At 36.2% G+C, this 13,233-nt stretch overlaps 2 protein-coding genes across 2 annotated transcripts in view; one reads left to right on the top strand and one right to left on the bottom strand.

Annotated features, from left to right (window-relative positions):
- LOC128025541 (sphingomyelin synthase-related protein 1-like) overlaps positions 1 to 8,928 on the bottom strand; it is a 10,397-nt gene extending 1,469 nt beyond the window's left edge. The window contains exons 1-5 of the mRNA XM_052611988.1: positions 8,759 to 8,928; positions 6,653 to 6,966; positions 4,925 to 5,192; positions 934 to 1,029; positions 445 to 562 (exon numbers count right to left, since the gene is read on the bottom strand). Of these exons, the coding sequence (XP_052467948.1) occupies positions 445 to 562; positions 934 to 1,029; positions 4,925 to 5,192; positions 6,653 to 6,953 (783 nt within the window). The 5' untranslated portion in view covers positions 6,954 to 6,966; positions 8,759 to 8,928. The remainder of the gene's footprint in view (positions 1 to 444; positions 563 to 933; positions 1,030 to 4,924; positions 5,193 to 6,652; positions 6,967 to 8,758) is intronic.
- A 392-nt stretch (positions 8,929 to 9,320) lies between these two features.
- On the top strand, positions 9,321 to 12,810 carry LOC128025542 (dual specificity protein phosphatase 13-like). The gene is made up of 3 exons (XM_052611989.1): positions 9,321 to 9,761; positions 10,665 to 10,882; positions 11,821 to 12,810. The coding sequence occupies exons 1-3, from the start codon at positions 9,637 to 9,639 to the stop codon at positions 12,030 to 12,032; spliced, it is 555 nt and encodes a 184-aa protein (XP_052467949.1). The 5' UTR covers positions 9,321 to 9,636; the 3' UTR covers positions 12,033 to 12,810.
- Positions 12,811 to 13,233: the final 423 nt, after the last annotated feature.

Raw genomic sequence — 13,233 nt, 5'->3', positions numbered from 1 at the left:
CCCCCCCAAAAGTCCTTAAATGCTAAAAAATTGTCCTCAAGAGTCCTAAAATCCTTATGCAGCCTTACTTTCAGAATAATCATGTACTTCACTAGGTTTTGGATCAGAGTTGTGTGTGTGTGTGTGTGTGTGTGTGTGTGTGTGTGTGTGTGTGTATAATGACATGGGTATGACACAGGTATTACAAGGAGAGGGTGACTTATGAGGATATAAGCCATGTCCCCATTTTTCAAAACGCTTATAAATCATACAGAATGAGTTTTTTTGAGAAAGTAAAAATGCACAAAGTTTCCTGTGAGGGTTAGGGTTAGGTGTAGGGTTGGTGAAGGGCCATAGAATATACAGTTTCTACAGAATAAAAACCATTACACCTATGTGTGTGTGTGTGTGTGTGTGTGTGTGTGTGTGTGTGTGTGTGTGTGTGTGTGTGCGTGATGTCCGTACCTTCCCAGTGCACTGCAGGTGTTGCCCCGGGACAGAGAGAGACGTCACAAACATGGTGACGCAGCGCAGCATGAAGACCGTCCCCATGAGACTACACAAGCGCCTCAACAGGATGGACCTGACAGAAACAACATCTGACATCATTCAACACTAATATATATATAATATATTTCTACAGGAGAAAAACGTTTGTCTTCATAATCTTTCATTGAAGTGTAATAAATTACTTCACCTCTGAAATAACTTTCAACTGCGCTACTGTTGGAAATGCTTTATTTGGGCAAGAAAAACACACTAAAAAGTGATATTTATGCCGAAGAAGAAAAAAATTATAATTTTAAGACTCCTGAAAACTGTGTATGAGTCAAAGACGAAAAGACTGTGGCTTTTACACTGTTTTTTTAATGCAAAACAGTTACATGCAAAATCTTTATAATTCTATATGCATAAACTATATTATACATATGTGCATATGTGTGTGTTTGTTACCTGTGTTTATGAAGCAGCAGAACTAGCAGCCAAACAGAACAGAGGATCACGCCACACGCCTCAGCCATCGCAAAAGCCCAAGGGATTCTGGGTACACTGGAGGGAGAAGAGAAGCGGGCGAAAGGTCAAAAAGAAAGCAAAACATGAACCTCCTCCAAACAGATGGTGATTGGTGATGTTATTTTGTGTTTTCGTGCTCATCTTCGGCGGTGAACTTTAACGACTTCCTGTGGTGTGTGACGGAGAAAGTTATCATCAACAGCAAACACCAAAGCATTCAGATGTCTAATGGGTACAGCTCACCTCCAGAGTGGTTTAGTTTTAGTTAGAATGCCAGAAACCTACAAAAATTAATCATGCATTGACATTCACTTGTAGGCACACCTGAAATTTTTATATATAGGGGTGTGACGGTTAGTATATAACCGTGAGACCGGCGGTTATAGTTTAACACCGTCATTAGAACTCTATAACCGCCAAAACCGTGTCATTAAAATATTTTTGTACAAACATTTTTTAGCAAAAATTATTTTCATTTTTTAGATAGGATCATAAGATGCGCAATATATTGGGAGACATTGTTTTTTCCACTTAATGAAGTTTTGTAAATCGTCAGACATGATATTTACCACTTCATAAAATTTTGCTTTGTAGAAAACTTTTCTTAAAAACGAATTTCGTTTTGTACAAGTCTTATCTTAATTTTAATAAATGTTTCATCAACCAATTGCATGTATTTTAATAAATAAAAAGCTAATATAGCAGACAATGATAACCGTGACATGGAAGCACCAGCGTGCCGCGTTCACTTGCACTGCACTGTGATCTAGAGCACATCTCATCGTAAATGAAACTCAGCGTAGGCCTATGCCTCATACTTTAGCATTAAATATCTTTGCTGCATCCTTTCTAGAACAGACAATGGCTTTTTTTTGCGGCTCGCATCAGCAAAGCATTGCATCGCCATAGACCGCAAAATAAGCAGCGGATGGCGGGCGGGTGCGGCTTTGAAATTTGCTCTATGATTTCCGCGAAGCAGAAAACGAGGACGGAATCTCGAAATCCAGTCATGAAAATGAAAGTTGCATTTTAATCTGGACAGTCATGGAATTTGCCAAAGTTAGCATAAGATAATCAAATCAAATCTCCATATGGACCAGTATTTGTAAATTGTAAGCCGCAAAAGTTGTTTAAACTATATATCCGTGTTCTGCGCGTCTCTGTGTGAATTAATGAATGGCAGAGACGTGCAGGTTTGTTTACTACATAGACTGAAGCGCATGACGTTTGCATTAATTTCAGCATCTGAGCTTCAGAGTTCTCTCTCCATCAAGCGATCTGAACTTTTCAGTTCATCTCAATGGACACACAGCGCACCTGTATTTGACACTCTGTAAACTCTTTGTGAAGGCACACGACTCACCGTCACTTTACTGATAGCGCTGTTTCTCACACATGCAAAGAGAGAGAGAGAGCGAGAGTCTTACCACGCTTAAACAACACGCTATATGTAAACTATTCTTTGTTGTCTTCTACTGTCAAAATAATGGAGTTCATTTAGAATTATTCATATTCATTTTCGAACAAGCAGAAGACCTACCAGTTTCTCCGGTAGTGGGCGGAGCTAATGCGCAAATGGCAATGGCTTTTTTTGCAGCTGGCATCAGCAAAGCATTGCATCGGATGGCGGGCGGGTGCAGCTTTGAAATTTGCTCAAAAAACGTTGGCGCGGATTATTTGTGTTTTGTGAAGTTAAACGGAGGTCTGAAATCTCTGCCTCTTTACCGATCAGAGCGCACGCTGACACGGAGTTAACCCGCTATCTCCAAGAACAACCCCCATCCACCCCCCCACGGTTATGTTATAAACCGTCACATTTGACTCACGTCATAACCGTCATCACCAATTCTGAAACCGGCACACCCCTATTTATATACCGTATTTACCGGACTATAAGTCACACTTTGTTTCATAGTTTGGCTGGTCCTGCGACTTATAGTCAGGTGCGACTTATTTATCAAAATTAATTTGACATGAACTGATAGAAATGAACCAAGAGAAAACATTACCTTCCTCAGCCACGAGAGGGCGCTCTATGCTGCTCAGTTCTCCTGTAGTCTACACTGAGCAGAATATAGCGCCCTCTCGCGGCTGGAGACGGTAATGTTTTCTCTTGGTTCTTGGTTCTAAATGAATGCGACTTATAGTCCGAAAAATATGGTAATTTAAAATATATTAAAAGTTAAAAATCTTAAAATATATTTAACATTTTATCATCTTAAAGGTGCATTACAGTACTCTAATGGCATTTATTTATTAGTAGATTTTTTATCTTTTTTTTTTTATAATTGTAATTTAACCACCCATGTTTAAACCACATTAAAGCAGCTTCCGAAGCAGAATCCTAACAGAAATGTGAAACTATCAGTGACTGATCTGATCTGGGCTGCGTCTCCCAGAAGCTTTGTGAGCTGATTGTACAGAACTGGTGCAAATTGTGTTATGACTCTTTTGGGAAACACAGGCTTGAATCTCATGCATGTTATACAAACAGTGCTTGTCATGTGAGAAACACAAAAGCTCTACAATACTGCAGTAGTGCTATAATGTCTTAAAGGGGTTCATATGTGCAGTTCACAACCATCTGATACACATTTTTCATGAAAAACGCTAGCTTAAATCGCTAACTGCTAGCTGACTTTATGCAACTTTTCGAAAATGTGATCTTGCAGTCATTTTTGAAGAAATTAGTACTTTAGTTCAGCAAGAATGCATTAAAATCACTAATCTTTATATTCTGTGACAGAAATTAATCTTTTCCAGTTATGTTTACCTTTATAAAGCCATTTTCTTCTAAAAGTGTGCATCATCTTTTAAGTCAAATTCTTACATTTAATCAGCCAGTTAGAATAATATAAGACATTTGGTCTATTACCAAGCAAATAAAATTCATCTTTGCAATGCAGAGGAAACACAGAAGCTGCGTCTGAAGTGGCACTTCAATGTATTTACTCACTGTTTAAAGCAGATCATCTGCACAAGAAATGATTTAACCTGCAGTTACACATGCATAAATAATGTTTTGATATTTTAAACATAAAACTGTGAATAATGATATTTGAGATAATTTATAAAAAAAATTGAAAGATACTTTTAATGTGCAATTAAAACCAGTAGGTGGCAGCAAGTCACTGTTAATAAGTGACTAATTGCAACGGAACTGAATCATTTAAATATTTGATTAATTCAGGAACGAAACATTGTCAAATTGCTCAGAGACACAGAAAAGTTTGGAATTATTTTTGTAGCTGTAATAGAGCAAAAAACGTAAGTCTCTTAATATTAATTTAAGATTTACTGAACTGTTGTATAAAATCAAGATCACATTTGTAATCATGCTGATCTTTGGAGTAAAAAAAAAAAAAAAAAAAAAACTGTACTTTTCGTTTGGTTTTAACTACATGAAATGATATAAATCTATACATTTTCTGCCCTATATCTTGACTTCTGTGATCTTTCTAAATGCATTTTCACAGACCGAATCACGCAGTGAAAGAATGCACTCTAAATGCGCAATAAAAAGTTAAAACAACAATTCTGATGTTAATCGATATATACCCCTACATTAAAGACATTTATAATGTTACAAGTTATTTATATTTAAAATAAACGCTGTTCTTTTAAACTTTCTATTCATCTGTGAATCCTGAAAATTAAAATGCATCACAGATTCCACAAAAATATCGTGCAGCACGACTGTTTTCTTCAGTGATGATAATCAGAAATGTTTCTTGAGCAGTAAATCATCATATTTTCATGATTTCTGAAGATCATGTGACACTGAAGACTGGAGGAATGATGCTGAAAATACAGCGGAGCATCACAGAAATAAATTACACTTTAATAGATATTCACATTGAGAACAGCTAAATCAAACTGAAATAATATTTCACAATTTTACAGTTTTTACTGTATTTTTGGATCGAATCACCTGTCCAGGAAGATGTCCGGCAGCGGCGGGTACGTCCTCATGTCTGGCACTCGCTCGTGGACGATCACCATGATGAAGGACGTGAAGCCGAAGACGAACACCACGTAGACGGAGCTGATGATGATCTTCCAGTACTCAGGGTCCAGTCTCCGCGGCTGCTGCTTGTATTTGCCGTTGTTATATTGATGATACTGATCAGCGCTCAACGCATCCAACACGGCATCGCAATCACGCACAGATTCACCGTTACACAGCCAGTCCACTCCAGCTGAAACACACACACTACACCTGAACCAAACACACACACACTACAGCTGAATCACACCAAACACACACACACTACAGCTGAATCACACTTCACTCTGCATAGTAAACAGATAACAAGAGATGGAAATGTCAGAAAACAACCTTCAATGAAGTTAAACTAAATAAGACAAATTAAATAAATCTCTTTTATAAATAAACTAAGGCTTTGCCTGTGCTCTTTCCATTTAACTTAACCACTGCATTTGAACCACGATCCAAACAAAGATGCTTCAAACATGTAGCAAGAGCAGTTTTTGATTTAAATTAGTAGCATCATTTCGAAATTTGAAGTAAAAACTGAATATCTGACTTTAGTTTTGAGAACCATACTACATAAATCATACCTGCACGAAACTAAAACAGCAGACGGGTTCATTGAGACGCATATTCACCCTCAGCCAGCAGGTGGCGCTTATGGAGCAGCAGCTGTGCTTATAAACACTACTTTAATGAGAATAATACAGTGGCAAAATGAACAGAAAATACCATCAGTTGCCCTCAGAGACACTTTCACTTAAACCTCATTAATATCATGATTCGTTTAACATATAACCAGACTTGAATCGTCACATATTTGTATCAATTTTAAACAAACTATGGGTGCTTCGTTACATCCCTAGTGTTACCCTCTGGCCTTGAAATGTTACCTTTTATTTTTTTCTTTCAGGAAAATCAATGTAATATATTTTCCAACATAAAATTCTTAAAAAAATCTAATAGTATTTTTCAATTATTATTTATGATTTAAAGGGAATTTTATGATACTATGCAATATTTATAAAATTTTAAGGAGCTATTTTCTATATTAGAATTAATATATATATATGTTGCATTTATTTATTTATTTACTATTTTTTAATAAATGCAATATTTCACATTACAATAGAGTGAATGCATTTAAAATAACAAATTTTGAAGTGAGAACTGGGTCATCTGGAGGCATTAAAACAGAAAAACTTGTGTAATGTTGCGTAAACTCCTATATTAGCACCTTCGTTAGAGTCTTTTGCATTCCTGTTGGTTTTAGACATAATTTCTTCATTTTTTTTAGGTTTTGCATTTAGATACTTTATACAAACATTTTGTAATTAACAGATATTTTATATTCAATGTAATTAATTTAATAAAACTTTTTTTTTTCTTTTTTTTCCATTCATTTCCTATGTCGGTCACTTTTGACCACGAAGAAGTCAAGTGTGACCCCTTAACATATCCGAATCATCTCCTTGATTTTTTTGTGTGTTCATAATGCTAAAATGACAAAAGTCACTAAGTGTCATCTCATTCCAAAGAAGCAAAGATTTTTTAAACATCATTAACATATACATTTTTTCATTCAAAAATGACCAAAGAGGGCCTGAGGGTTAAGAACAAGTCCTGCTCTCTAATATAAATGCTGCTAAAACCAGCGACTCCACAAACCTGAGCAGTTCTGAGGCGAGTGTCCGTCGTAGGACAGACCGAGCTCCTCTAACACATCTGCGTTCTGCTTCTGCAGCTTTCGGAGGGACACCATCAGCCGTTTGATGTCTCCCAGGACCTTGAGCTCCAGCGGAGGAGAGCGCAGGTCGTACTCGCTCAGCGTCAGCAGGCTGGATCCGTCCAGACGGTGTTTGTTACACAGCAGATCCACGTAATCGCAGAAGCCCTCGTCACGCAGCCAGCGGCCCACGTGCTTCGGGGTCCAGAGCCGGACGTTCCCGGCCATCTCTCGCTTGCGCATCCTCTCACAGGAACTGAAGACAGAAAACAGAAACAAAGTCTCAAGATTGTACACTACTACGAATCTGAAGCACTGAATCTCATCTGTGCATCTGTGTTTGATTATTTGGCCGGGAACCAATTCATTCATTAACACTCAGTATCAAGAGCTTTGCATCAGTCTCATGACAGCACTGTTACTTTATAGTCAATTTCTCCCCAAAAGGAAGCTGAAATAAAGCATTTAATTCATGCAAAACAGTGATTTAGATGACATGAGATGCAAGTGAAATCACGTCTGAACATGTGCATCTCTGTATCAGACTTTGCATATTTTAAAAAATAATTAAGTAGATAGTAATCATCATATTTAAACGTCAGAAAATGACCTTCTCTGAAATGTAGTCATTAAAGCAGCGGTCACTGATGTTGTTTTATCAAGCAAATTCATCTCATTCCTCATTCTGAATAAAAGTTTGAATTTAGTTGGGGTTTTTTTTCATGATGAAAACAGGCTGACAATAAATGATAAAGTCTAATTATAAAGCATCCTTGCAGTTAAGACTAATAAGTCAAGCTAATAATTCACTCAAACAAAGTCGAATTTTAAAATATGTAGTTTTGCGCATTAAAATAATCAGTTTGGGGAAGTCGTGGCCTAGTGGTTAGAGAGTTTGACTTGGGTTGGGTGGGTTAAAATGCAGAGCACGAATTCTGAATATGGGTCACCAAACTTCACTTTCACAGTTGTGACCACGCCCAATTCGTAACCACGCCCACCGTTAGCCACGCCCTCTCGCAGGCAACGCGAAATAACTCCGTTATTTCTGTAATTTAATATTGACTGACAAATTACATAAAAATGAGACAGCAACTTTTCCTGATAATAGCGAAAACAACTTTAAATGTTTTTTTTTTTTTTTTATCGTTGGGGTTATGGTTCTAAACGTTCTACAACTCAAGGGCATACCGACATGATTTTAAAAAATATTTTTTTTTCTTAACACTGCATTTGTAACGTAATTTTATTTTGATTAGTAACTGTAATCAAATTACTTAAATTAAAATGCAATGCATTACATTACCAAGTCATAAGAATACACTAAGGAGTCACGATGTAACGCGTGTAATGTTAGTTATCAGAAACCACGCGAGACTTGCACATCGGTTCTTCTTAGATATATTTTACTGAACACTTATGTACATACACATATGTAATAACCAATAAGAAGCTTGTAATTACAAACACATATATTTCTCACAACAGTTACGGTGTAATGCGTTATACACAACTCTGCATTAACAGTATTATGAGCCTTTATATCTCTTTACACTTAGGACTTTAATCAATAGATACAGAGTAGATTGTTGATAAGGAAAAGGACCCTGTACTTGCCGAACAGGAACGATTAACGTTACACCCTTTCAACAAACAAAACCTAGTGAGCTAGAAAGCATTTTATACTAAATGTTGTTTAACCAGGTTAAATTAACTAGATTTTTCCGCGGAAAAAATATTTTAAAACTGTTCTGTGCTTCTTCTTTTTTATATATAACCGAAGCTGACCAAGATTATTAAATTAGGGTCTGTATAATCATAACACAAAATGTTAAAAATGAATAAATTGGGTAAATATGCAGTGTGCCGGTATACATATGCAAATAAACGGACACCAAATGACTAACATCTGTCTTTCCCACTCATCAACCTATCACAGCAATAAAAAAGAGAATAAAACACAGAATTAAGCTGAATATAAATTCCTCACTGATATTAGTGTGATTTTTCAGATGCATGAGAGTGTTTTCATGCTGCGCTTCACTCACGTTAAACATCAGATTCTTGGTTCGATGGATCTCCTGAATGTCCCTCTCTCGGGGAATCTGTGGTCAATCATCGCGTCCTGACACAGCTACAAGAGCACAGTCTCTCTATCAGCTGTGAAAGAGTGTGTAAACACTGCACGTGAGGTCACTTCCGCTGCCGCGCGTGCAGCGACATCCGGTGGCCAACAGTGGAACTACACCGCCGCTGCTGAACTTCATGGCGTGTTATATGTTGGTGTGTTTTTGTTATATTTGCCTACAGCTGTTTTTATTTTGTTTTTATTTTTGTTTTTATATTTTCATTATAAAAAAAATCAATTTTACTGCCATTACCAACCTTTTTAGAATGATATTTCTAATATAAAAAAATTTAACTCAATAATAATTCTTCCAAAAAATACAATTCTGTCAATTACTCACCCTCGGGTCAGTCCACACTGTGTGCTGTAATTTTATCTGTGGAAAACAACAAGAGAATCTTAATTTCTGTAAATCTTTATGCTATTAATTTGCATATAATAACATTATAAAAACAATAATTTTATTGTTTGTTATTTTCCAGAAAGATCTTGCACACGGCAGAGCTGCTTGATTTCCAGTGCAACAGTTTCTGAATCAGAATGCAAAAGTGCAATGCCTTTTTGGAGCTTGACAAATCATTATAAGACAGAAAAGGTCTCCAGATCAGATCTGTGTGTGTACGGTGTGTTCGTGGAGTGTGTGAGTGTGTGTGTGGACATCATGTCTCCGTCAGTAAGACTATCTGCTCACTAAAGCACTGAGGTGGGAAACAGCTGTTGTGTGGGATCACGAGTCAGGAGCTCCGGATCATTATAAACACACTCTCTTCATCTTTTGGAGGGTAATTCAGGAAAGCGATGGCCCGTACACTTAACAGCAAAGAGTATCTGTCAGTCAAGGACCTGGAGAAAGTTCTGGACTCGTGTAAATTAAACTTGCACCAGATCGATGAGGTCTGGCCAAACCTGTACATCGGGGACGTGTGAGTATACAAGCTGCTGGACTGATGGCTTTGACAGCTAGAAGTCATATTTATACTGTTTTGGCTTATTAAAGCAGTGATCTAAACACTGAGATCAACACACAACCTGACACTAGACGTTCACAAAACATTTTACTCCAATAAACTGATGCATTACCAAGTGAAATATGATATTCAATAAGACTAGATAAGGCAGATATATTGAACACATAAGCAATTGATTGGACGGTGAAAACTGGATGCTTTAAACTAGAATCAGGGTTATTATAGTTAACTAAAACTAAAGCCATAAATAAAACATGATTTGAAATAAACATGAACTGAAATAAAATAAAATATTACGACATTTAAATAATTTTTAAATATGATTTATTTAAGAACGTTTTATTTTTTATTTATTTGATTAATTTTTTTAAAATAATAATGACTAAATTAAATTAATTAATTAAATTATTATTTTATTATATTGCAAAGTATTTCTAATTTTTCAGTTTTTCTGAAATAGCTTTAAACCAAATCAAATATTTTTAAATTAATAAATCACATTTATTAAATTCATTAATTTCATTTAGATTTTATATATATATATAAAATATATATATAAAAATGGAAACACACAAACAAATGAAGAATACAAATTAAAAATTAATTAATTAAAAAAAATTAATTAAAATTTAAAATTTAGTTAAAATACAAAAAAATTAATAATAATTAAATAAAAACTTATTGATATTATTTCAGTGATACTAAAATAACACTGACTAGAATGAAGGTGAAATTTAGATTTAGTTGAACTCTTCCTTAAAAAAAGTAAACCTGATTTGTGTTCCATACAGGTTGCAGTTTTAATCTCCTCTCGTTTCTGATCGTCTTCTGATGATGCATTTCTATTTGTCCCATCAGAGGAATAGCACAGAACCGAGGCGCCCTGCAGAAACTGGGCATCACTCACATTCTGAACGCCGCTCACAGCAAGAGAGGAAGCATCGGGGACCAGAACTACTACGGCACTAGTTTAGTGTACTGTGGGATCCCCGCTGAAGACTCCACACACTTCGATCTGGACGTTTACTTCAAACCAGCAGCAGATTTCATTCATAAAGCCCTCCACACTCCTGACGGTAAGAGATCGCTTCAAATCACTGAAGAATTCACTAGTAGAGTCTTGCTCCTGGACCTCCTGTGTGTGATTGACCAGTGCACGATATTAAAAATAAAAAGTCTTTAATCTTCCACCAAAATGTGATTGCTCTAGCTCTGTAAAGACTTTTATTTTCAGGTGACGTGGTGTAGGTCATACAATGTGTTAAGCATTAGCCAAATAGCAATTTAAGCATTCTGCAATCATACAGTATCAAATAATTATTAAAAAAAAAAAATGTTTTCTAGTGAAGATATCAAGACATGTTAGTTCAAGATAAATTTGCACTTTACACAGTACCCTCAGGATTTTTTTTTTCTCGCATTAAATTGCAAGAAAATGCATTAAATTGATCAAAAGTGACAGTAAAGATGTTTATAATGTTACAAAAGATTTCTATTTCGAATAAACGCTGTTCTTTTGAGCTTTCTGGTCATCTGTGAATCCTGAAAAATAAAATGCATCATGTTTTCCACAAAAATATTGTGCAGCACGACTGTGTTCAACACTGATAATAATCAGAAATGTTTCTTGAGCAGTAAATCATCATATTTTCATGATTTCTGAAGATCATGTGACACTGAAGACTGGAGGAATGATGCTGAAAATACAGCGGAACATCACAGAAATAAATTACATTTTAATATATAATCACAGCTATTTTTAATTATAATAATATTTCACAATTTTACTGTATTTTTGATCAATTAAACACAGCCTTCTTTGTCTGAAGTGTTTTCTCGCTGAAGGTAGTGTTGCTGGACTTCTCTGTATTAATAGCAGTGAGCTCAAAGCCATCAAATGAATCATTGCAATGAATTGTGGGTGCTATTTTTACCAGCGAGGAACAGTCCAGAACGTCTTCTATTAAAACCATAAAGTCTGTTTGAAACCAGATCTCTGCTTCCCTGCTCATAGGAAAAGTTCTGGTGCACTGCATCATGGGAATGAGCCGCTCCTCGTCGCTGGTGCTGGCGTATTTGATGCTGTATCACAACATGCCTCTGCACGCGGCCATACGGCGCACCATCCAGAGACGAGCCATCTATCCCAACAGGAACTTCCTGGCTCTGCTGCTGGACCTGGATCTGCAGAGGAAGAGGAAACACAGACGGTGTGTTCTCCTCTGAGAAAAACATGACGAACGATCACGACACGCCACGAGAGATGTGTCTCTCCAAGCGACATCATCAATGCATGCTTACAGTAATGTGGAGCTGGACCAATGAGATTTGATTGTGGGCGGAGCTTATGCAATAGTAAACTTGATTTTCTTGTCTTAATTAAAATTTGCCGAATATGTCCTCACTCTCAGGCCATCTGAGATCAGGATGAGTTTGTTTCTTCATCAGGTTTGGAGAAATGCAGCATTGCATCAGTGTCTCATCAATGGATGCTCTGCAGTGAATGGGTGCCGTCAGAATGAGAGTCTGATAAAAACATCACAATAATCCACAGCGCTCCAGTCCATCAGTGAACATCTGGAGAAGACAAAACCTGAAACACATCCAGCATTAAGATGATTTTAACTCAAATAATCCATAATAACACTTCCTCCAGTGAAAAAGTGCATCTGCTGTTGTCTCTGTTTAAACGCTGCTTGATCTGTGCAGATTTCTCTCCTGATTCAGACCAGAACACTTTTTCACTGGAGGAAGTTTTATTATGGATTATTGACTTTATTCACTGATGGACTGGAGTGCTGTGGATTATTCTGATGTTTTTATCAGACTCTCATTCTGACGGCACCCATTCACTGTAATGCAATGCTACATTACTCCAAATCTGATGACCTGAGAGTGAGGACATATTCAACAAATGCTAATTTTTGGGTGAACTATTAATTTAAATAAAAATGTTCATATGTATGCTTATCATACACTAATACTGGTTGATACAGTGCATTTTAACTAGATCGTTTAATATATATATATATATATATATATATATATATATATATATATATATATATATATATATATATATATATATATATATATATAGTTAAGAATGCATGCTATTGCACCCAATGTTTGTGTGTTAAGCATTTCTCAGTCTGCGGTGAAAGGCTTAAACATGCACTTTATATGCAAACACATCTATGCACTTTCAATATGCGAGTAAATACAGTTACAGAGAGAAAGTGTTTGTTAAAAATCTGTGATTTAAAGACAAAACAGAAAACAAACACAATCTTCCAGTAAATGTACAGAAGACTCACTTTATACAACAGGACCAAAACAGCCCAGATTCACACGGTGGGACAGATACTGTACATTAAAGTACTGTAGGTCACACATTTTAAAAGCTCATAATAAATATTACAAAAAG

Source organism: Carassius gibelio, chromosome A12 (assembly GCF_023724105.1).
Source record: "Carassius gibelio isolate Cgi1373 ecotype wild population from Czech Republic chromosome A12, carGib1.2-hapl.c, whole genome shotgun sequence".
Taxonomy (NCBI): domain Eukaryota; kingdom Metazoa; phylum Chordata; class Actinopteri; order Cypriniformes; family Cyprinidae; genus Carassius; species Carassius gibelio.
The sequence above is the reverse complement of the archived record's forward strand: the minus strand, read 5'-3'. Positions and strand labels throughout refer to the sequence as shown.